This window comes from Mobula birostris, chromosome 16 (genome assembly GCF_030028105.1).
Source record: "Mobula birostris isolate sMobBir1 chromosome 16, sMobBir1.hap1, whole genome shotgun sequence".
Classification (NCBI taxonomy): Eukaryota; Metazoa; Chordata; class Chondrichthyes; order Myliobatiformes; family Myliobatidae; genus Mobula; species Mobula birostris.
The window spans coordinates 80843885-80870311 of NC_092385.1; the positions used below are offsets into that span (position 1 = coordinate 80843885).

Sequence of the window (26427 nt, forward strand, 5' to 3'; positions counted from 1 at the left end):
AATTCCAGCAACTTACTGTGAGAAGCTTGTGGAAGGCTACCCAAAACTTTTGACCCAAGTTAAACAATTTAAAGGCAATGCTACCAAATACTAACAACGTGTATGTAAACTTCTGACCCACTGGGAAAGTGATGAAAGAAATAAAAGCTGAAATAAATCATTCTCTCTACTATTATTCTGACATTTCACATTCTTGAAATAAAGTAGTGATCCTAACTGACCTAAGACAGGGAATGTTTCAAAGGATTAAATGTCAGGAATTGTGAAAAACTGAGTTTAAATGTATTGGCTAAGGTGTATGTAAACTTCTGACTTCAACTGTATATATATATAGGACACAGGCTGCTCTGCCGTCATGCCGTCATCCCTGCCAGTGTTCTTTTCCAATCAATTCTGGCCAACTCCTCTCTCATCTCTCTGTAATTCCCTTTACTCCTCTGTAATACTGAACCATCTGATTTAAACTCCTCCTTCTCAAATTTCAGGGTGAAATAGATCATATTATGCACACTTGCCCTGACGGGTTCTTTTACCTTAAGCTCTCTAATCAATAGGTGTTTATTACACAACAGCCAATCCAAGATAGCTGACCCTCTAGTGGGCTCAACCTCAAGCTGCTGTAAAAAGCCATTTCGTAGGCACTCTAGAAATTCCCGTACCTGGATGTCTAATACCAGAGGCTATGCATTGAAGGTGAGAGGTGTTAGGTTTCAAGGGGAAACTTTTTACTCAGAGACTGGTGGATGTCCAGAAAGTGCTGCCTGGTATAGTGGTAGAGGCAAATATATTAGAGGCCTTTAGGAGACATTTAGATGGGCACATGAATATGAGGAAGACGATGGGGTATGGACATTGTGTAGGTGGAAGGGATTCGTTTTTGAGGGATTTTGTTTATCTTTTTAGCAGCCAAAGGGCCTGTTCCTGCAATGTTCTATCAAAAAAATCCATTGCCTAGCAGTTAGAAACATAGAAACATAGAAAATAGGTGCAGGAGTAGGCCATTCGGCCCTTCGAGCCTGCACCGCCATTTATTATGATCATGGCTGATCATCCAACTCAGAACCCCGCCCCAGCCTTCCCTCCATACCCCCTGACCCCCGTAGCCACAAGGGCCATATCTAACTCCCTCTTAAATATAGCCAATGAACTGGCCTCAACTGCTTCCTGTGGCAGAGAATTCCACAGATTCACCACTCTCTGTGTGAAGAAGTTTTTCCTAATCTCGGTCCTAAAAGGCTTCCCCTCTATCCTCAAACTGTGGCCCCTCATTCTGGACTTCCCCAACATCGGGAACAATCTTCCTGCATCTAGCCTGTCCAATCCCTTTAGGATCTTATACGTTTCAATCAGATCCCCCCTCAATCTTCTAAATTCCAACGAGTACAAGCCCAGTTCATCCAGTCTTTCTTCATATGAAAGTCCTGCCATCCCAGGAATCAATCTGGTGAACCTTCTTTGTACTCCCTCTATGGCAAGGATGTCTTTCCTCAGATTAGGGGACCAAAACTGCACACAATACTCCAGGTGTGGTCTCACCAAGGCCTTGTACAGCTGTAGTAGTACCTCCCTGCTCCTGTACTCGAATCCTCTCGCTATAAATGCCAGCATACCATTCGCCTTTTTCACCGCCTGCTGTACCTGCATGCCCACTTTCAATGACTGGTGTATAATGACACCCAGGTCTCGTTGCACCTCCCCTTTTCCTAATCGGCCACCATTCAGATAATAATCTGTTTTCATATTTTTGCCACCAAAGTGGACAACTTCACATTTATCCATATTAAATTGCATCTGCCATGAATTTGCCCACTCACCCAACCTATCCAAGTCACCCTGCATCCTCTTAGCATCCTCCTCACAGCTAACACTGCCCCCCAGCTTCGTGTCATCCACAAACTTGGAGATGCTGCATTTAATTCCCTCATCCAAGTAATTAATATATATTGTAAACAACTGGGGTCCCAGCACTGAGCCTTGCGGTGCCCCACTAGTCACCGCCTGCCATTCTGAAAAGGTCCCGTTTATTCCCACTCTTTGCTTCCTGTCTGCTAACCAACTCTCCACCCACACCAATACCTTACCCCCAATACCGTGTGCTTTAAGTTTGCACACTAATCTCCTGTGTGGGACCTTGTCAAAAGCCTTCTGAAAATCCAAATATACCACATCCACAGGTTCTCCCCTATCCACTCTACTAGTTACATCCTCAAAAAATTCTATGAGATTCGTCAGACATGATTTTCCTTTCACAAATCCATGCTGACTTGGTCCGATCATTTCACCGTTCATTCCAAATGTGCTGTTATCACATCCTTGATAACTGACTCCAGCAGTTTCCCCACCACCGACGTTAGGCTAACCGGTCTATAATTCCCCGGTTTCTCTCTCCCTCCTTTTTTAAAAAGTGGAGTTACATTAGCCACCCTCCAATCCTCAGGAACTAGTCCAGAATCTAATGAGTTTTGAAAAATTATCAGTAATGCATCCACTATTTCTTGGGCTACTTCCTTAAGCACTCTGGGATGCAGACCATCTGGCCCTGGGGATTTATCTGCCTTCAATCCCTTCAATTTACCTAACACCACTTCCCTACTAACATGTATTTCGCTCAGTTCCTCCATCTCACTGGACCCTCTGTCCCCTACTATTTCTGGAAGATTATTCATGTCCTCCTTAGTGAAGACAGAACCAAAGTAATTATTCAATTGGTCTGTCATGTCGTTGCTCCCCATAATCAATTCACCTGTTTCTGTCTGCAGGGGACCTACATTTGTCTTTACCAGTCTTTTCCTTTTTACATATCTATAAAAGCTTTTACAGTTAGCATAATGCTTCACAGTGCCAGTGACAGTCATAATCATAGTCATTTCCCGGGGAAATTTGAATAACAAAGGACAGTTCTTGTCGGAACATTGCAGTGATCAGGATTCAATTGCAAATGCTGTACAGACCAGTCTCCCATGACCACACTGGTTTCCTCCTGGTATCCAGTTTCAGCCCACGTTCTGAAGACATATGGGTTAGTAAGGTTTAGTAAGTTGTGGGCATGTTACGTTGGTGCCAGAAGCATGGCAACACTTGCCAGCTACCCCTAGCACATCCTCGGACTGTGTGGATTCTTGGCGCAAATGATATATTTCACTGTAGGTTTCAAAGTTTCGATGTACATATGACAAACCTAACTTTTCCCTTTAATCACTAACCATTTGGTTTATTATTGTCACATGTATTGAGGTACAGTGGAAAAAACTTTGTTTTGATGCCGCCCTTACAGATCATTTCAAAACATCAGTACATCAAGGTAGCCGTGATAACAGAATGCAGAATATAGTGTTGCAGTTACAGTTACAGAGAAAATGCAGCACAAGTAGACAAATAAGGTGCAGAGGCTAGCCGTGACAAACTAGATTGTGATGTCAGGAGTTCACTTTTAACTTACAAGAGGGCTGCCATTCAAGAATCTTATTACATCTGTATGGAAGCTGTGCTTGAGCCTGGTTGTGCATGTTTTCAAGCTTTTGTATCTTTTGTCCAATCGAAAGAGGAGAGAAGAATTTCTGGGATGGATAGGGTCTCTGATTAGGAAAAGCTGGCTGTTTTTCCAAGACAGCAAGAGATGTAAGCAAAATCTGTGGAGGAAATGCTCGCTTCCGTGATATGCTGTGCAGTATCCACAACTCTGTAGTTTCTTGTGGTCTTGGGCACAGCACTTGGAGTACTGTGGGCAGTTTTGGTCTCCTTATTTAAGAAATGATGTGCTGACGTTGGAGAGGGTACAGAGAAGATTCACTAGAATGATTCCGGGAATGAGAGGGTTAACGTATGAGGAACGTTTGTCCGCTCTTGGACTGTATTCCTTGGAGTTTAGAAGAATGAGGGGAGACCTCATAGAAACATTTCGAATGTTGAAAGGCATGGACAGAGTGGATGTGGCAAAGTTGTTTCCCATGATGGGGGAGTCTAGTATGAGACGGCATGACTTACGGATTGAAGGGCGCCCATTCAGAACAGAAATGCGAAGAAATTTTTTTAGTCAGAGGGTGGTCAATCTATGGAATTTGTTGCCACGGACGGCAGTGGAGGCCAAGTCATTGGGTGTATTTAAGGCAGAGATTAATAGGTATCTGAGTAGCCAGGACATCAAAGGTTATGGTGAGAAGGCGGGAGAGTGGGACGAAATGGGAGAATGGATCAGCTCATGATAAAATGGCGGAGCAGACTCGATGGGCCGAATGGCCGACTTCTGCTCCTTTGTCTTATGGTCTTATGGTCTAATAGCCATCGTAAACTGTGATACATTGCTCTAACTCCCATTCACATATCACTTCTGTGCTTGCCACCCAACATGGAACCAGAATCAGGTTTATTATCTCTAACATATATTGTGAAATTTGTTCTTTTGCAGCAATAAATAAAATATACCATAAATATACTATAAATTACATTAAGAAATATATATATATGAAAAATTAACATTTATTATATTAACTTTATTAAAATTAAAATGCAAAATGAGAGCAAAAGAGGAGAAGATGGCGGCAGGACGCAGCACGCGTGGCCACTCCGGTGATGAATATCTGTTATTTGTCAAGTAGGGTGCCGTGCACAATCCTGATTTGATGGAGATGGACGTGAGAGCACAGAGGAACATCTGGTGAAACTTCTGAAATGCCTGTTTCGCTGCCACTGCTACTGTGTGATCCAGAATCTCCAGAGGGGAAGGTCCTGAGTCCTCGGCTTTGCTCGTTGCTCAGCGGCCGGGGTGGGGTCGAAGCGCTTGACAGAGATGGTGCTCGGTGCTCGGTGTCCGAGGTCTGGTCAGAGGCTCGAAGTTCTCGGACGGACTCAGAATCGGCTGTGGTCGGGTGCTTCCAGGATGCTGCATCGGCAAGTTTGCGGCGCTGGAGGCTCATGGCAGGAAGAATTTCTCCCTTCTACCGTCTGCGTGAGATGATGGGGCTATCAGGACTTTGAGACTTTTTTTTACCGTGCCCATGGTCTGCTCTTTATCAAATTATGGTATTGCTTTGCACTGTTGTAACGATATGTTATAATTATGTGGTCTTGTCAGTTTTAGTCTTGATTTGTCATGTGTTTCTGTGATATCATTCTGGAGGAACATTGTATCATTTCTTAATGCATGCAATTCTAAACAACAATAAACGAGGACTGAGTGTCCTCATAATGTAATCTAATCTATAATACTGAGGTAGTATTCATGCATTCATTGTTTGTTCAGAAATCTGACAGCAGAGGGGAAGAAGCTGTGCCTAAAATGTCGAGTGTGTGCTTTCAGTCTCCTGTACTTTCACTCTGATGGCAGCAAAGAAAAAGGGCCATGTCCTGGATGGTGCGGGTGCTTAATGATAGATCCTGCCTTCTTGAAGCATCGCCTTTTCAAGATGTCGTTGATGGTGGAGAGGTTGGTGCTCAAGGTGGAACTGGATGAGCTCACAATCCTAACATAGAACATAGAATAGTATAGCACAGTACAGGCCCTTCGGCCCACAATGTTATACTGACCTTTAACCCTGCCTCCCATATAACCCCCCCACCTTAAATTCCTCCATACCTGTCTAGTAGTCTCTTAAATTTCACTAGTGTATCTGCCTCCACCACTGACTCAGGCAGTGCATTCTACGCACCAACCACTCTCTGAGTAAAAAGAAACCTTCTTCTAATATCCCCCTTGAACTTCCCACCCCTTACCTTAAAGCCATGTTCTCTTGTACTGAGCAGTGGTGCCCTGGGGAAGAGGCGCTGGCTGTCCACTCTATCTATTCCTCTTAATATCTTGTATATCTCTATCATGTCTCCTCTCATCCTCCTTCTCTCCAAAGAGCAAAGCCCTAGCTCCCTTAAACTCTGATGATAATGCATGCTCTCTAAACCAGGCAGCATCCTGGTAAATCTCCTCTGTACCTTTTCCAATGCTTCCACATCCTTCCTATAGTGAGGCGACCAGAACTGGACACAGTACTCCAAGTGTGGCCTAACCAGAGTTTTATAGAGCTGTATCATTACCTCGCAACTCTTAAACTCTATCCCTTGACTTATGAAAGCTAACACCCCATAAGCTTTCTTAACTACCCTATCTACCTGTGAGGCAACTTTCAGGGATCTGTGGACATTTACCCCCAGATCCTCTGCTCCTCCACACTACCAAGGGAAAAAGCCAGACGGCAGAACAGAAGGGAAGGGGGGAGAAGCCAGACGGCAGAACAGAAAGGAAGGGGGAAGAAGCCAGACGGCAGAACGGAAGGGAAGGGAGAAGAAGGCAGACGGCAGAACGGAAGGGAAGGGGGAAGAAGCCAGACGGCAGAACAGAAGGGAAGGGGGGAGAAGCCAGACGGCAGAACGGAAAGGAAGGGGGAAGAAGCCAGACGGCAGAACAGAAAGGAAGGGGGAAGAAGCCAGACGGCAGAACAGAAGGGAAGGGGGAAGAAGCCAGACGGCAGAACAGAAGGGAAGGGGGGAGAAGCCAGACGGCAGAACGGAAAGGAAGGGGGAAGAAGCCAGACGGCAGAACAGAAAGGAAGGAGGAAAAAGTCAGACGGCAGAACGGAAGGGAAGGGGGAAGAAGGCAGACGGCAAAACAGAAAGGAAGGGGGAAGAAGCCAGACGGCAGAACGGAAAGGAAGGGGGAAGAAGGCAGACGGCAAAACGAAAGGAAGAGGGAAGAAGCCAGACGGCAGAATGGAAAGGAAGGGGGAAGAAGCCAGACGGCAGAAGTTAGAAAAGCTTGAGAACACATACCACCAAGGACAGCTTCAGGCCCACTGCACCTCTCATTTGATAAAAAAATGAACTCTTGTCCTCTCATTCTATCTGGCCATAGCCTTTGTACATGAATTTTACTGCACTTTCTGTATGTCTATAACATAATATTCTGCATTCTGTTGTCTTTTCCTTTTGTACTACCTCAATGTACCTATGTATGGAATGAGCTGCCTGCAAACAACAGAATTTCAATATATCTCTGTGTAAGTGTCAATAATAAACCAATTACCAAGGCATTGTGTATTAAAGGCACAGTATTATGGAAATTGTTAAAGTGATTTTCCTCCCACAGCTTTGCCCCCTACCAAGGCACGAAGGGCTTTTCTAAATTCAAAGCCAGCTGTCTCAACTAAAATCAAGCAGATCGCCAAATACACATTTCGGAGCCCGAATCTTTCAGGGCCACAGCCTACTTCAAGCTGGGTGGCACTTCAAAGCATAAGAGGAGGCTAAATCACTGTACTGCAAATGATTTGTTTCAGGCAAATAAGGAAAGGAATTAAATTCTGAGAAGTGGGAAGTGGTGTCAATTCAGGGATGGGTAGTCCGGTTTAATTTGCAGCCAGGATAATATCAAAAGGGCCACTATCATGAGCATAAAATAAAAAAACAGAATAGGTTCTTCTTCTGAAGGGATGAAACCAACTGTCATACACTCAGTAGCCACTTTATCAGGGATCTCCTGTACCTAATAAAGTAGCCACTGAGTGTATGTTCATGGTCTTCTGCTGTTGTAGACCATCGACTTCAAGGGTTGATGTGTGTTTGCAGATACTCTTCTGCACACCACTGTTGTAATACAGTAATTGATTTACTGTCACCGTCCTGTCAACTTGAACCAGGCTGGCCATTCTCCTCTGACCTCTCTCATCAGCAAGGCATTCTCGCCCACAGAACTGACAGTCACTAGATATTTTTTTGCACCATTCTCTGTAAATTAGAGACTGTTGTGCGTGAGAATCCCAGCAGATCTGCAGTTTCCGAGATGTTCAAACCACCCTGTCCGACACCAACAATGTATACTGATCAAAGTCACTTTGATCACAATTCTTCCCCATTCTGATGTTTGGTCTGAACAACAATTTAACCTCTTCACCATGTCTACATTCTTTTATATATTGAGTTGCTGCCATATAGTTGGCTCATTAGACATTTGCATTCACAAGCACGTGTAAAGGTGTACCTAATATACTGGCCATTGACTGTAGACCCACTGATTTTGGCAGTACTCCAAAATTTCTCAAATGAATCACTGTCAAACATTGACCCTAGCTGTTCCATTCTGCTCTGTAACCCCCAGTTCTTGTGTTCTTCTAACTCTGCCCTTCTGATCACTTTTTCTGACCTGGAGGAGTGTTCCTACACTGCAGAAAAGGCTCACAATTATCAAATCAGAATCAGGTTTAGTATCACCAGCATGTGTCCTGAAATTTGTTAATTTAGCAACAGCAGTTCAATGCAATACATAATGTAGAGGAAGAAGAAAAAAAATGAATCAATTACAGTACACATATACTGATTAGATAAAAACCATGCAAAAAAACAAATATATATTTACAAAGTGAGATAGTGTTCTCTGGTTCAATGTCCACTTAGGAATCGGATGGCAGAGAGGAAGAAGCTGTTCCTGAATTGCTGAGTATGTGCCTTCAGGCTTCTGTACCTCCTACCCGATGGTAACAGTGAGAAAAGGGCATGTCCTGGGTGCTGGACATCCTTAATAATGGACGCTGCCTTTCTGAGACACCGCTCCCTGAAGATGCCCTGGGTACTTTGTAGGCTAGTGCCCAAGATGGAGCTGACTAGATTTACAACCTTCTGCAGCTTCTTTCGGTCCTGTGCAGTAGCCCCTCTATACCAGACAGTGATGCAGCCTGTCAGAATGCTCTCCACAGTACAACTATAGAAGTTTTTGAGTGTATCTGTTGACATACCAAATCTCTTCAAACTCCTAATGAAGTATAGTCGCTGTCTTGCCTTCTTTATAACTGCATCGATATGTTGGGACCAGGTTAGATCCTCAGAGATCTTGACACCCAGGAACTTAAAACTGCTCACTTCTGATCCCTCTTTGACGACTGGTATGTGTTCCTTCGTCTACCCTTCCTGAAGTCCACAATCAGCTCTTTTGTTTTACTGACATGAGTGCCAGGTTGTTGCTGCGACACCACTCCATTAGTTGGCATATTTCGCACCTGTATGTCCTCTCATCTCTATCTGAGATTCTACCAGCATTTTTGTATCATCAGCAAATTTACAGATGGTATTCGAGCTATGCCCAGCCATGCAGTCATGGGTATAGACAGAGTAGAGCAGTGGGCTAAGCACACATCTTGAGATGCACCAGTGTTGATCGTCAGCGAGGAGGAGGTATTATCACCAATCCGCACAGATTGTGGTCTTCTGGTTAGGAAGTCGAGGATCCAATTGCAGAGGGAGGTACAGAGGCCCAGGTTCTGTAACTTGCCAATCAGGATTGTGGGAATAATGGTATTATCTGCTATCCTCCACTTCGGGAGGAGGAGATGGTGGTGCAACACAGCTCACAGCGGTCGCTCTGGTGGTGATGTCTGTTATTTGTCAAGTAGGGTGCCGTGCACAATCCTGATTTGATGGAGATGGACGTGAGAGCACGGAGGAACATCTGGTGAAACTTCTGAAATGCCTGGTTTGCTGCTGCTGCTACTGTGTGATCCTGAATCTCCGGAGAAGAAGGCCCCGAGTCCTCGGCTATGCTTGTTGCTCGGCAGCAGGGGCGGGGTCGAAGCGCTCGGCAGAGATGGTGCTCGGAGAGGCTGTATCAGAGGGGCTGGTCGGAGGCTCGAAGTTTTCGGACGAAGTCAGAGTCGGCTGCAGTCGGGTGCTTCCAATGGTGCTGCATCGGCAAATTTGCGGCGCTTGGAGGTTCATGGCAGGGAGAGTTTCTCCCTTCTACCGTCTGTGTGAGATGATGAGGCTATCGGGACTTGAGACTTTTTTTACTGTGCCCATGGTCTGCTCTTTATCAAATTACGGTATTGCTTTACACTGTTGTAACTATATGTTATAATTATGTGGTTTTGTCAGTTTTAGAAACATAGAAACATAGAAAATAGGTGCAGGAGTAGGCCATTCGGCCCTTCAAGCCTGCACCGCCATTTATTATGATCATGGCTGATCATCCAACTCAGAACCCCCCCCCAGCCTTCCCTCCATACCCCCTGACCCCCATAGCCACAAGGGCCATATCTAACTCCCTCTTAAATATAGCCAATGAACTGGCCTCAACTGTTTCCTGTGGCAGAGAATTCCACAGATTCACCACTCTCTGTGTGAAGAAGTTTTTCCTAATCTCGGTCCTAAAAGGCTTCCCCTTTATCCTCAAACTGTGACCCCTTGTTCTGGACTTCCCCAACATCGGGAACAATCTTTCTGCATCTAGCCTGTCCAATCCCTTTAGGATTTTATACGTTTCAATCAGATCCCCCCTCAATCTTCTAAATTCCAACGAGTACAAGCCCAGTTCATCCAGTCTTTCTTCATATGAAAGTCCTGCCATCCCAGGAATCAATCTGGTGAACCTTCTTTGTACTCCCTCTATGGCAAGGATGTCTTTCCTCAGATTAGGGGACCAAAACTGCACACAATACTCCAGGTGTGGTCTCACCAAGGCCTTGTACAACTGCAGTAGTACCTCCCTGCTCCTGTACTCGAATCCTCTCACTATAAATGCCAGCATACCATTCGCCTTTTTCACCGCCTGCTGTACCTGCATGCCCACTTTCAATGACTGGTGTATAATGACACCCAGGTCTCGTTGCACCTCCCCTTTTCCTAATCGGCCACCATTCAGATAATAATCTGTTTTCCTATTTTTGCCACCAAAGTGGATAACTTCACATTTATCCACATTAAATTGCATCTGCCATGAATTTGTTCACTCACCCAACCTATCCAAGTCACCCTGCATCCTCTTAGCATCCTCCTCACAGCTAACACTGCCGCCCAGCTTCGTGTCATCCACAAACTTGGAGATGCTGCATTTAATTCCCTCATCCAAGTCATTAATATATATTGTAAACAACTGGGGTCCCAGCACTGAGCCTTGCGGTACCCCACTAGTCACCGCCTGCCATTCTGAAAAGGTCCCGCTTATTCCCACTCTTCGCTTCCTGTCTGCTAACCAATTCTCCACCCACACCAATACCTTACCCCCAATACCGTGTGCTTTAAGTTTGCACACTAATCTCCTGTGTGGGACCTTGTCAAAAGCCTTTTGAAAATCCAAATATACCACATACACTGGTTCTCCCCTATCCACTCTACTAGTTACATCCTCAAAAAATTCTATGAGATTCGTCAGACATGATTTTCCTTTCACAAATCCATGCTGACTTTGTCCAATGATTTCACCGCTTTCCAAATGTGCTGTTATCACATCTTTGATAACTGACTCCAGCAGTTTCCCCACCACCGACGTTAGGCTAACCGGTCTATAATTCCCCGGTTTCTCTCTCCCTCCTTTTTTAAAAAGTGGAGTTACATTAGCCACCCTCCAATCCTCAGGAACTAGTCCAGAATCTAACGAGTTTTGAAAAATTATCACTAATGCATCCACTATTTCTTGGGCTACTTCCTAAAGCACTCTAGGATGCAGACCATCTGGCCCTGGGGATTTATCTGCCTTCAATCCCTTCAATTTACCTAACACCACTTCCCTACTAACATGTATTTCGCTCAGTTCTTCCACCTCACTGGACCCTCTGTCCCCTACTATTTCTGGAAGATTATTTATGTCCTCCTTAGTGAAGACAGAACCAAAGTAATTATTCAATTGGTCTGCCATGTCGTTGCTCCCCATAATCAATTCACCTGTTTCTGTCTGTAGGGGACCTACATTTGTCTTTACCAGTCTTTTCCTTTTTACATATCTATAAAAGCTTTTACAGTCAGTTTTTATGTTCCCTGCCAGTTTTCTCTCATAATCTTTTTCCCCCTTCCTAATTAAGCCCTTTGTCCTCCTCTGCTGAACTCTGAATTTCTCCCAGTCCTCAGGTGAGCCACTTTCTCTGGCTAATTTGTATGCTTCTTCTTTGGAATTGATACTATCCCTAATTTCTCTTGTCAGCCACGGGTGCACTACCTTCCTTGATTTATTCTTTTGCCAAACTGGGATGAACAATTGTTGTAGTTCATCCATGCGATCTTTAAATGCTTGCCATTGCATATCCATCGTCAACCCTTTAAGTGTCATTTGCCAGTCTATCTTAGCTAATTCACGTCTCATACCTTCAAAGTTACCCCTCTTTAAGTTCAGAACCTTTGTTTCTGAATTAACTATGTCACTCTCCATCTTAATGAAGAATTCCACCATATTATGGTCACTCTTACCCAAGGGGCCTCTCACGACAAGATTGCTAATTAACCCTTCCTCATTGCTCAAAACCCAGTCCAGAATAGCCTGCTCTCTAGTTGGTTCCTCGACATGTTGGTTCAAAAAACCATCCCGCATACATTCCAAGAAATCCTCTTCCTCAGCACCTTTACCAATTTGGTTCACTCAATCTACATGTAGATTGAAGTCACCCATTATAACTACTCTTGGTTTGTCCTGTGTTTTCTTGTGATATAATTCTGGAGGTACGTTGTATCATTTTTTTAATGCATGCATTTCTAAATGACAATAAACGAGGACTGTGTGTCCTTAGAATAGAATAGAATAGAATAGTACAGCACAGTACAGGATCTTCAGCCCACAATGTTGTGCTGAACCTCAAACTCTGCCTCCCATATAAACCCCCACTTTAGATTCCTCCATATACCTGTCTAGTAGTCTCTTAAACTTCACTAGTGTATCTGCCTCCACCACTGACTCAGGCAGTGCATTCCACGCACCTACCACTCTCTGAGTAAAAAACCTTCCTCTAATATCCCCCTTGAACTTCCCACCCCTTAAAGCCATGACCTCTTGTATTGAGCAGTGGTGCACTGGGGAAGAGGCACTGGCTATTCACTCTATCTATTCCTCTTATAATCTTGTATACCTCTATCATGTCTCCTCTCATCCTCCTTCTCTCCAGAGAGTAAAGCCCTAGCTCCCTTAATCTCTGATCATAATGCATACTTTCCAAAGCAGGCAGCATCCTGGTAAATCTCCTCTGTACCCTTTCCAATGCTTCCACATCCTTCCTATAGTGAGGTGACCAGAACTGGACACAGTACTCCAAGTGTGGCCTAACCAGAGTTTTATAGAGCTGCATCATTAAATCGCGACTCTTAAACCCTATCCCTTGACTTATGAAGGCTAACACCCCATAAGCTTTCTTAACTACCCTATCCACCTGTGAGGCAACTTTCAGGGATCTGTGGACATTTACCCCCAGATCCCTCTGCTCCTCCACACTACCCAGTATCCTGCCATTTACTTTGTACTCTGCCTTGGAGTTTGTCCTTCCAAAGTGTACCACCTCACACTTCTCCAGGTTGAACTCCATCTGCCACTTCTCAGCCCACTTCTGCATCCTATCAATGTCTCTCTGCCATCTTTGACAATCCTCTACACTATCTACAACACCACCAACCTTTGTGTCGTCTGCAAACTTGTCAACCCACCCTTCTACCCCCACATCCAGGTCGTTAATAAAAATCACGAAAAGTAGAGGTCCCAGAACAGATGCTTGTGGGACACCACTAGTCACAATCCTCCAATCTGAATGTACTCCCTCCACCACTACCCTCTGCCTTCAGCAGGCAAGCCAATTTTGAATCCACCTGGCCAAACTTCCCTGGATCCCATGCCTTCTAACTTTCTGAATAAGCCTACCATGTGGAACCTTGTCAAATGCCTTACTAAAATCCATATAGATCACATCCACTGCACTACCCTCATCTATATGCCTGGTCTCCTCCTCAAAGAACTCTACCAGGCTTGTTAGACACGATCTGCCCTTCACAAAGCCATGCTGACTGTCCCTGATCAGACCATGATTCTCTAAATGCCCATAGATCCTGTCTCTAAGAATCTTTCCCACCACAGACATAAGGCTCACTGGTGTATAATTTACCCGGACTATCCTTACTACCTTTTTTGAACAAGGGAACAACATTGGCCTCCCTCCAATCCTCCGGTACCATTCCGGTGGACAACGAGGACATAAAAATCCTAGCCAGAGGCTCAGCAATCTCTTCTCTCGCCTCGTAGAGCAGCCTGGGGAATATTCCGTCAGGCCCCGGGGACTTATCTGTCCTAATGTATTTTAACAACTCCAACACCTCCTCTCCCTTAATATCAACATGCTCCAGAACATCAACCTCACTCATATTGTCCTCACCATCATCAAGTTCCCTCTCATTGGTGAATACCGAAGAGAAGTACTCATTGAGGACCTCGCTCACTTCCACAGCCTCCAGGCACATCTTCCCACCCTTATCTCTAATCGGTCCTACCTTCACTCCTGTCGTCCTTTTTTTCTTCATATAATTGAAGAATGCCTTGGGGTTTTCCTCTACCCTACTCGCCAAGGCCTTCTCATGCCCCCTTCTTGCTCTTCTCAGCCCTTTCTTAAACTCCTTTCTTGCTTCCCTATATTCCTCAATAGACCCATCTGATCCTTGCTTCCTAAACCTCATGTATGCTGCCTTCTTCCACCTGACTAGATTTTCCACCTCACTTGTCACCCATGGCTCGTTCACCCTACCATTCTTTATCTTCCTCACCAGGACAAATTTATCCCTTACATCCCGCAAGAGATCTCTAAACATCGACCACATGTCCATAGTATATTTCCCTGCAAAAACATCATCCCAATTCACACCCACAAGTCCTAGCCTTATAGCCTCATAATTTGCCCTTCCCCAATTAAAAGTTTTCCTGTCCTCTCTGATTCTATCCTTTTCCATAATAATGTTAAAGGCCAGGGAGCGGTGGTCACTGTCCCCCAGATGCTCACCCACTGAGAGATCTGTGACCTCACTCGGTTCATTACCTAACACTAGATCTAGTACGGCATTCCCCTGGTCGGCCTGTCAACATACTGTGACAGGAATCTGTCCTGGACACACTTAACAAAATCTGCCCCATCTAAACCATTGGAACTAATCAGGTGCCAATCAATATTAGGGAAGTTAAAGCCACCCATGTTATTTTTGCACCTTTCCAAAATCTGCCTCCCAATCTGCTCCTCTGTATCTCTGCTGCTACCGGGGGGCCTATAGAATACCCCCAGTAGAGTAACTGCTCCCTTCCTGTTCCTGACTTCCACCCATATTGACTCAAAAGAGGATCCTGCTACATTACCCACCCTTTCTGTAGCTGTAATCGTATCTCTGAACAGTAATGACACCCCTCCTCCCCTTTTTCTGCCCTCTCTATCCCTTTTAAAGCACTGAAATCCAGGAATATTGAGAATCCATTCCTGCCCTGGTGCCAGCCAAGTCTCTGTAATGGCCACTACATCATAATTCCATGTATGTATCCAAGCTCTCAGTTCATCACCTTTGTTCCTGATGCTTCTTGCATTGAGGTACACACATTTCAGCCCTTCTACCTTACTGTCTTTACACCGTTTATTCTGCTTCTCTTTCCTCAAAGCCTCTCTGTATGTTAGATCTGGCTTTACTCCATGCACTTCTTTCACTGCTCTATTGCTCTGGGTCCCACCCCCCTCTCAAATTAGTTTAAACCCTCCCAAACCATGCTAGCAAACCTAATTAGATTGTCCTCATTAAAAACCTAATTAGATAATCTAATCTAATCTCACTGCTGAGCTATAGTCAATAAGCAGCATCCTGATATAGGTCTCTGTGTTGTCCACATGGTCTCATGCTGTGTGAATAGCCATTGAGATTGCATCTGCTGTTGACCTATGTGACGACAGGCAAATTGCAGTTGACCAACCTCTCAAAGCATTTCATCACTGTAGATTTGAGTGCTACCGGGCAATAGTCATTAAGGCAGATCACATTCTTCTTCTTAGGCACTGGTATAATTGTTGCCTTTTTGAAGCAATTGGGAATGTCCGCCTGTAGCAGTGAGAGGTTGAAAATGAATTATGTCATCTGGATTTGAGGGCTTGAGTTATGAGGAGAGATCTGAAATACTGGAGACACAAGGAACTGCAGGTGACGGAATCTGGAGTGACAAGCAAAATGTTGGAGGAACTCTGTGGGATCAGGCAGCATCTTTGAGAGAAATGGATAGTTGATGTTTCAGTGTTGAGTCTGAAAGAGTAGGAGGGTAGAGAGCAAGTCTAAAGAAATGAGAGGAAGGGATGGAGCAAGAACGGGCAAGCGATAGGTGGATCCAGGTGAGAAGGGGCAATAGGCAGAGGGAGGAGGGGAGAATGGAAACAGTGATGAAGGCTGTAAGGTTATCGGGGGAGGTAACAAAGGGCTGCAAATTATGCTGAAGAGTCCTGATGAAGGGCCGTCTCCTCTATTGTCGACTGTCCATTTCCCTCCATAGATGCTGTCTGGCCAGCTGAGTTGCTCCAGCGTCTTGTTTGTAGCTCAACATCTATCCTATCATACTTCTATAGGAATTTATGTAGTTCAATGATATTGCATTGCTTTCTTATCCTCCCTCATACCTCTCTGGATTTAATTCAATTGCACCTTTTCTGTAAATTCCATCAATCCATTGATACCTTTTCACATCCAGATTAAAGTTAGCTAATTTTGATGGCAGAAGTAATTATTAGGTCCACCTGTGCACCTTGTTAATGCAAATATCTAATCAGCCAATCTTGTGGCAAAAACTCAATGCATACAAGCATGCAGACATGGTCAAGAGGTTCAGCTATTGTTTAGACCAAGCATCAGAATGGGGAAGAATGTGATACAAGTGACTTTGACCACGGAATGGTTGTTGGTGCCAGACAGGGTGGTTTGAGTAGCTCAGAAAGTGCAAATCTTCTGGTGGCACAGTTAGCACAATGCTTTACAGTAGTGACCCGGGTTCAATTCGCGCCGATGTCTGTAAGGAATTTGTACATTCTTCCCGTGACTGCAATGGGTTTCCTCCAGGTGCTCCAGTTTCCTCCCACAGTCTAAAGATGTAGCAATTGGTAGGTTAACTGATCATTGTAAATTGTCCTGTGGTTAGGCTATGGTTAATCAAGGGTTGCCGGACGGCGTAGCTCGAAGGGCCTCTCTGTGCTATATTTCAATAAATAAAAAAAAGTCACGAGTTTATAGAGAATGGTGCGAAAGACAAAAATCGCCCATGCTTGCGGCAGCTCTGTGGGCAAGAATGCCTTGATAATGAGAGGTCAGAGGAGAATGGTCAGATTGTTCCAAGCTGACGGTAACCTAAATAACTACACATTACATCAGTGGTGTGGGGAAGAGTACCTCTGAACACACAACACATTGAACCTTGAAGTGGATGGGCTACAGCAGCAGAAGACCATGAACAGACACTTCACTGGGTACAGGAGGTACCTATTAACATGGCCACTGAGGGTACAAGTTCATAACGAAAATGTGACCACACAGCTAACTTCCATATCATATACCGATTCAAGAAATTAGATGAGTAATAAATCCCCGCAAGCAATGCCAACATAAACATTGAAAAAAATTCATGCAAGAGAAATGCACAGAATAATCATTCATGGCTCATCAATACTTGTCTTGCTTGCACCTGGGTTACATGCTGCTAAATCTCACCTTGTCGTAGTAATACCTAAGAGCTCGGCTCAACTTGTCGTAGTTCATGTTGGTTTTATTCTTGCGCATTCCCCATAGCCGCGCTACCTCTTCCGCGTTCCGTAACTTGAACTCGCCATCCTTGGACGTCCAGCAGATGAGATCATTTTTGTTCTCATCCAGAAGCTGCCGCAGGAATTGCCACAGTGTTATCGAGTTGTCCATTGCTGAGCTGAAGGAGCCAAAATAGTCAATCAGTCAAGCAATTTTCACATGAAATATCAATAATTCAAAGCAAAAATTATATTTACAAGTACCAAAACATAGCAGCAGTTGGTAACATTTGGGTCAACCTTCACAAAAAGTTCCTGCATCCACATTTATCATGGAAATCAACTATGTACTGTGTACCGTTTGGTTCCTCTGTTGTAAGAACGATGTGGTTAAACTGGAAAAAGTGCAAAAAAGGTATATGAGAAAGATGACAGGGCTAGATGGCCTGATTAAAAGGCAGAAGTTGGCCAGGATAGGTACTTGTAAATTATAGTAATCTTTATATCTTCTCTATACTGCTGCTACAAAACAACAAATTTCAGGACATAGGTTAGTGATAAAATACCTGATTCTGATTCAATGTTACATTATACTTTCACATCAAAATTTTCTTCAATTGATATCAACAAGTTTATAGATCAGAATTCAATACACAACTCTACCATCTGTTCAAATGACTGAGATCAAAATTTTACTTCCAGTCGTTTTATTCCTTAAAGTAAATGTTGCAATAGGCTGTTGCCTGTCTATTTAGGACCTCCTTAATAAATGGGCAACATCCCTCACATTTCCTGACATCAGTATATCCTCCCTGATATTTATACCATCACCCACACCCACAGGATGCTGGCAAGGCCAGCAATGATTGCACATCCTAATTATTCTCAAGAAGACCATAAGATATAGGAGCAGAATTAGGCTATTTGGCCCATCGCACCTGATCTGCCATTTTATCATGGCTGATCCAATTTTCCTCTCAGCCCCAATCTCCTGTTTTCTGTTCGTATCCCTTCATGACCTCACCAATCAACAATCTATCAACCTCTGCCTTAAAGAAAAATAAAGGCTTAGCCTCCATAGCTGCCTGTGCCAAAGAATCCCACATTCACCACTCTCTGGCTAAAGAAATTCCTCCATATCTCCATTCTAAAAGGACGGCCCTCTATTCTGAGGCTGTGTCCGCTGGTCTTAGATTCCCCAACATAGGAAAAATCCTCTCCACATCCACTCTATCAAGGCCTTTCACCATTCAATAAGTCTCGATGAGGTCATCCCTCAATCTTCCGAATTCTAGTGAATACAGGCCCAGAGCCATCAAATGCTCTTCTTATGACAAACCATTCAATCCTGGAGTTATTTTCATGAACCTCTTTTGAGCCCATCCAGTTTCAGCACATCCTTTCTAAGATAAGGGACCCAAACTTGTTCACAATACTCCAAGTGAGGCCTCACCAGCACTTTATAAAGTCTCAACATTACATCCTTGCTTTTATGTTCCAGTCCTCTTGAAATGAATGCTATCATTGCATTTGCCTTATTCACCACAGACTCAACCTGCAAATTAACCTTTAGGGAATCTTGCACAAGGACTTCCAAGTCCCACTGCACCTCAGTTTGTTGTATTTTCTCTCCATTTAGAAAATAGTCAACCCTTTCATTTCTTCTACCAAAGTGCATGACCATACACTTACCAATACTATTCCATCTGCCATTTCATCGCCCATTCTCCCAATCTGTCTAATCCTTCTGTAGCCTGTCCACTTCCTCAAAACTACTTCTTCTACCTATCTTCATATTGTTTACAAACTTTGCAATAAAGCCTTCAATTCCATCATCTAAGTCATTGACATATAACATAAAAAGAACCGGCCCCAACACAGACTCCTGTTGAACACCATTAGTCATCAGCAGCCAGCCATTAAAGACTCCCTTTATTCTCACTCTTTGCCTCCTGCCAATCAGCCACTGACTTATCCATGCGAGAACCTTTCTTGTAAGACCATGGGTCTGTAGCTTGTTAAGCAGCCTCATGTGTGGCACCTTGTCAAAGGCCTTCTGAAAATCCAGGTACGCAACATCAACTAATTCTCCTTTGTAAACTCTGCTTATTACTTCTTCAAAAAATTCCAACAGATTTCTCAGGCAAGTTTTACCCTTGAGGAAACCATGCTGACTATAGCCTATTTTATCATGTGCCTCCAAGTAACCTGAGACCTCATCCTTAATCATCTCCAACATCTTCCCAACCACTGAGGTTTTCTTTCTCCTGCCTCTCTCTCTTCTGGAAGAGTGGAGTAACATTTGCAATTTTTCAGTCTTTAGGAACCATTCCAGAATCTGGTGATTCTTGAAAGATCATTACTGATAACCCCACGATCTTTTCAGGCACCTCTTTCAGAACTCTGGGGTACACACCAGAGGTAGTAATGTGCCAGCATCTCCAACCCCTGTGTTCCTTCTGGAGAAAGTGCTTCACACTGCTGCTGGGCAAGGATTTCCAGGATTTAAACCAAATGATGTTGTAGGAAAAGCGATATATTTTCAAATCATAAAGACCTGCTGTAGAAGGTGCAGCATTTCCATTCATTTAGGTGGTAATGGTTCAACGATGGGTAAATCCTTAGAGATACCAGAACCGCATTACACCAGTTATGAAAGGAGTAAATGTTTAAGGCACAATGAGATAAGTAGTAATTAATGGCAATGATCTCAATTCAAGAGACCATTTTATCTAGGGATACAAAAGACTGCAGATATTGAAATCTGAAGCTCCAAACAAACTGCTGGAGATTAGCTTATCGAGCAGCATCTGTGAGGGAAAAGGAACTGTCCACATTTTGGGTCAAGACCCTGCATCAGATTATCTGTGGCACCATTTAAACCAGGGCTGTCATTGTTTACTATTAAGTATAATACGCATTAGACCAAAGCAACCACGCCATTCCCACGACGATGAATCAAAAACCCAACCTACTGTCACTATAAGGACATAACAAATAGAAGCAGTAATAGGCCATTTGACCCATTATGCCTACTCATCCATTCACTTACATCATGGCTGATCTTTTATCCTTCCTGTATCGATTTCCACAATCCTCGTAATATCTAAACATATTGGTCTATATTTTAAATATGCTCGAGCTGAGTACAATGTTCCCCAAAGGGATTGTTTATTGGTGGGTCCAAAGGAATAAACAGGAAAGAGGCTGATCTGAGATCCACATATGTGGAACGTATGGGCGGATTCCCTTAATGGAGAACATCTGTGCGTGACCTTGTTTAACCTGGGGAGGCTGATACGTGGCCAACCTGTCCTTGAGAGATTAGGGTCAGGATCCAGTCGCATTGAGTGCAAGATGACCCGGGACCCTTCACTGCTGCATCCTTCCTTCACCTACTCTGCTGTTGTGATGTGTCATCACCTTCCACCAGCTCCACTGTTGAGGTCTTGGTTCACTCTGTGTGAAACCTTCACCTCCACCTTACCACCATGGATACATCCAGCAGCTCTTGGGCTGTATTAGAACATAGAATAGTACAGCACAGTACAGGCCCTTCGGCCCACAATGATGTGCCAACCCTCAAACCCTGCCTCCCTGCCTCCCATATAACCTCCCACCTTAAATTCCTCCATATACCTGTCCAGTAGTCTCTTAAACTTCACTAGTGTACCTACCTCCACCACTGACTCAGGCAGTGCATTCCACACACCAACCACTCTCTGAGTAAAAAACCTTCCTCTAATATCCCCCTTGAACTTCCCACCCCTTACCTTAAAGCCATGTCCTCTTGTATTGAGCAGTGGTGCCCTGGGGAAGAGGCGCTGGCTATCCACTCTATCTATTCCTCTTATTATCTTGTACACCTCTATCATGTCTCCTCTCATCCTCCTTCTCTCTGAAGAGTAAAGCCCTAGCTCCCTGGAGTTCAGGAGAACGAGGGGCGGAATCTCATAGAAACATTCCAAATGCTAAAAAGCCTGAATAGATTAGATATGGCAAAGTTATTTCCCACGGCAGGGGAGTCTAGGACAAGAGGGCACAACTTCAGGATTTAAGGACGTCCATTTAGAACAGGGATGCAGAAAAATTACTTTAGTCAGAGGGTGGTAAGTCTGTGGAATTTTTTGCCACGAGCAGCTATGGAGGCCAAATCATTGGGTGCAATTTAGGGCAGAGATGGATAGATTCTTGATTAGCCAGGGCATCAAAGGGTGTGGGGAGAAGGCAGAGGAGTGGGGATGACTGGAAGAATTGGATCAGCCCATGATTGAATGGCAGAGCAGACTTGTTGGGCCAAATGGCCTACTTCTGCTCCTATATCTGATGGTCTTATGGTCTTAAGGATAACCCTGACAGCCAGGATGATGAAACTTGGCAGAGCATTGTCCTCGGGAGCTTGGGAACTCATAAGCCTCTCCACCTCAACAAGGTGAAGATCCTCAAGAGAATCTCTTGATTATAGTCAGCAGCCTGGCCACCATAACTCCCTCGTAAAGATTATGGGCAATTCAGGCCGTCCTGTTATGAAGGCTTTGGAGAGGACACAGAAGAGGTTTTCCAGGATACTGCCTAGCATAGAGAGTATGAGTTGTAAGAAGATTTTGGATAAAGTTGGTTTGCTTGCTCTGATATATTAAAAGCTGAGAAGGACCTGATAGAAGTTTATAACGTTATGCGAGGCATTGATAGAGTACACTAAATATTTTTTCCCTGGGTAGGAACATCAAATACAAGAGGACATACATTTATGATGAGAGGGGGAAGTTTAAAGGAGATATGTTTATTTTTACAGAGAATGGTAGGTGCCTGAAACATACAGCAGTGGCATTTAAGAGTGCATTCAATGGGCTCATGAATATATAGGAATTGAAGGGATATGGGTCATGTGCAGGCAGAAGAAAATTAGCTTAATTCAGTTCCAGGTTCAGCACAGATATTGTGCACCTCAGGGCCTGTGGCGTGCTGTACTGTTCTATGTTCTATTCACCATTCACCACCCACTTTTTATCTCAATCAGGCCTTTTATTTTGGGGCAGCACGGTGGCGTAGCAGCTACCATAACCTTTACGGTACCACCATTCAGAGTTCAATTCCCGCTAATGTTTATGGGTTTGTATGTTCTCCCCGTAATCATGTGGGTTTCCCCCACCTGCTGTAGTCCCCTCTCACAGTCCAAAGACGTATGGGTCAGTAAGTTGTGGGTATGCTATGTTGGTGTTGGAAGCATCGCAACATAGAAACCATAGAAACTACAGCACAGAAACAGGCCTTTTGGCCCTTCTTGGCTGTGCGGAACCATTTTCTGCCTAGTCCCACTGACCTGCACACGGACCATATCCCTCCATACACCTCTCAACCATGTATCTGTCCAATTTATTCTTAAATGTTAAAAAAGAACTTCTAGGGAAGTCCAGAACGAGGGGCCACAGTTTGAGGATAGAGGGGAAACATTTTAGGACCGAGATTAGGAAAAACTTCTTCACACAGAGAGTGGTGAATCTGTGGAATTCTCTACCACACGAAACAGTTGAGGCCAGTTCATTGGCTATATTTAAGAGGGAGTTAGATATGGCCCTTGTGGCTACGGGGGTCAGGGGGTATGGAGGGAAGGCTGGGGCGGGGTTCTGAGTTGGATGATCAGCCATGATCATAATAAATGGCGGTGCAGGCTCGAAGGGCCGAATGGCCTACTCCTGCACCTATTTTCTATGTATGTTTCTATTTACCACCTCGTCTGGCAGCTCATTCCATACTCCCACCACTCTCTGTGTGAAGAATCTCCCTCTAATGTTCCCTTTAAACTTTTCCCCCCTCACCCTTAACCCATGTCCTCTGGTTTTTTTCTCCCCTTGCCTCAGTGGAAAAAGCCTGCTTGCATTCACTCTATCTATACCCATCATAATTTTATATACCTCTATCAAATCTCCCCTCATTCTTCTACGCCCCAGGGAATAAAGTCCTAACCTATTCAACCTTTCTCTGTAACTGAGTTTCTCAAGTCCCGGCAACATCCTTGTAAACCTTCTCTGCACTCTTTCAACCTTATTTATATCCTTCCTGTAATTTGGTGACCAAAACTGAACACAATACTCCAGATTCGGCCTCACCAATGCCTTGTACAACCTCATCATAACATTCCAGCTCTTATACTCAATACTTTGATTAATAAAGGCCAATGTACCAAAAGCTCTCTTTACGACCCTATCTACCTGTGACGCCACCTTTAGGGAATTTTGTATCTGTATTCCCAGATCCCTCTGTTCCACTGCACTCCTCAGTGCCTTACCATTAACCCTGTATGTTCTACCTTGGTTTGTCCTTCCAAAGTGCAATACCTCACACTTGTCAGTATTAAACTCCATCTGCCATTTTTTAGCCCATTTTTCCAGCTGGTCCAAGTCCCTCTGCAGGCTCTGAAGACCTTCCTCACTGTCTACTACACCTCCAATCTTTGTTTCATCAGCAAATTTGCTGATCCAATTTACCATATTATCATCCAGATCATTGATATAGATGACAAATAACAATGGACCCAGCACTGATCCCTGTGGCACACCACTAGTCACAGGCCTCCACTCAGAGAAGCAATTCTCTACCACCACTCTCTGGCTTCTTCCTTCGAGCCAATGTCTAATCTAGTTTACCACCTCTCCATGTATACCTAGCGACTGAATTTTCCTAACTAACCTCCCATGCGGGACTGCCTGCACACATCCTCAAACTGCGTCGGATCGTTGACACAAACAAGGCATTTCACTGTATATTTCAATGTTGATGTAACAAGCAAGCTAATCTTTGAGACTGTGGCTCCTGGTTTTAGATACCAGAGTCAGAGGAAACATCAACCCTATGCTTTACATGTCAAGTCCCATTAGAACTTCAAAGATGGTAATGAGATAATTTTCCATTCACTGGTTCGTACAAAGTGGATGCCTTTCACTTCAGATTGAACCAAAATACTACCCAATTCTCCAAAGCAGCCAGTGAAACTGTACAGCAGTGACACAAGGAAACAGCAACAAAAAAGATGGAATAGCATAAAACACATTGTCAGAGCACATAATTGTTTTGCAGTCATCCGAAGTACTATGGCAACATGCGTCAGTCAATCGATTGGTGATGCCCTTGACTCTGAGTCAGATGATCGCAGGTTCAACTCCCACACCAGAGACTTTGAGCACTGTAATTTGAATGGAAGTATGCGTTTGAATTACGTGTTGAGCCAGAATCCTGACTGATCTTGCAAGTAAATGGTTAGCATCTAGAAATCCAACAAATGTGAGTCTGGGTTTTGAAATTGGTGCAGCACGGAGCGTCAGAGACATAATTCAGGCCACCTGCCCTGCACTGAACAGAGATGGCCAATCAGCCCTGCAAACTCTTCCTTCTCAAGTGAAAACTCCAGGTGGACTCTACAGTGCTGAAGGCTGCCTCAGAGAAGAAGAGCTGAGGGCAGCCTGCGTTATGAGGGGGGAGTGCTGAGGGAGGGCTGCACTGAAGGGATGTAATGTTTGTGAGGGAGTTGCTGAGGGAGCTTCATACAAGTGGAGGGAAGTGTTGAGGGGCTTGTTTTGCTTCTGCTGTTCTGTCGAACAATTTAGCACCGGAACGTGTGGCGCCACTTGTGGGCTGCCCCGAGCACATTCTTTGGTTGACACAATGGGCAGTTTTCACTAGCTGTTACAAAGTCTTCCTCCTCGTCACGGTGCAGTTTCCATACCACACAGTGATGCAGCACGAGGAATTCTGCAGATGCTGGAAATTCAAGCAACACACATCAAAGTTGCTGGTGAACACAGCAGGCCAGGCAGCATCTCTAGGAAGAGGTGCAGTCGACGTTTCAGGCTGAGACCCTTCGTCAGGACTAACTGAAGGAAGAGTGAGTAAGAGATTTGAAAGTGGGAGGGGGAGGGGGAGATCCAAAATGATAGGAGAAGACAGGAGGGGGAGGGATAGAGCCAAGAGCTGGACAGGTGATAGGCAAAAGGGATACGAGAGGATCATGGGACAGGAGGCCCGGGGAGAAAGAAAAGGGGGGGGGAACCAGGAGGATGGGCAAGGGGTATAGTCAGAGGGACAGAGGGAGAAAAAGGAGAGAGAGAGAGAAAGAATGTGTGTATAAAAATAAATAACGGATGGGGTACGAGGGGGAGGTGGGGCATTAGTGGAAGTTAGAAAGGTCAATGTTCATGCCATCAGGCTGGAGGCTACCCAGACGGAATATAAGGTGTTGTTCCTCCAACATGATACAGCATGTTAGGATGCTCTCTACTGTGCATCTGTAGAAGGTCATAAGTATTAATGTGCATCATCAAGCTTTCTTCAGCCTCCTCAGAAATTAGAGGCATTGGTGAGCTTTCCTGATTGTGCGGATGTGTTCTGGGACCTTGAGAGGTTGTGCGAGATGTGCACTCCCAGGAGTGTGAAACTGCTGCTGATACAAAGAGGGTTGTGAGTGGTGCGATTCTCCTGAAGTCGATAACTATTGCTTTTGTCTTGCTAGCACAGAGAAAGAGGTTATTTGCCTGGCATCAGGCCTTGAGCTCTTGCACTGTGTAAACTGCCTCATTGCTGTTGGTATGAGCCCCATCACTGTGGTATCATTGGTAAACTCGCCAATGTGTTGCACAGAGGTGTATTTAGACCCAGAGGTAAGAGTTTGTTCACCAAGGTCTGTGGGACAATAGTGTTGTATGCCAAACTGAAATCCAGAAGGAGCATTCTGACGTAAATGCCTTTGCTTTCTCGGTGTGTCAGGACCAGGTTCAAGACAGATGCTATGGCGTTTGTCGTAGGATGGTTCTGACAGTAAGCATATTGGTGAGTGTCAGTGTGGCAGGAATGGAGTTTGTGCTGTGCGCCACTATAGGCCATCGAAAACATTTCATGATGGTTGGCATCAGTGCCACCGGGCGGTAGTCATTTAGTTGTGAAGGTGTAGAGTTCCTTGGACAGAACTGACGCT

The 26427-nt window shown here is 44.5% G+C and overlaps 1 protein-coding gene across 3 annotated transcripts in view; it reads right to left on the bottom strand.

Moving 5' to 3' along the window:
• The window catches only part of LOC140211280 (ETS domain-containing protein Elk-1-like), a 192640-nt gene that overhangs the window by 37070 nt on the left and 129143 nt on the right, over positions 1 to 26427 (bottom strand). For 2 of the 3 annotated variants that reach the window (XM_072280993.1, XM_072280994.1), the window contains one exon: positions 17428 to 17638. In XM_072280993.1, coding sequence (XP_072137094.1) covers positions 17428 to 17631 — 204 coding nt within the window. In that variant the 5' untranslated portion in view covers positions 17632 to 17638. Of the gene's footprint in view, positions 1 to 17427; positions 17639 to 17723; positions 17855 to 26427 lie in introns of all 3 variants that reach the window. The other variant, XM_072280992.1, reaches the window with a different exon arrangement.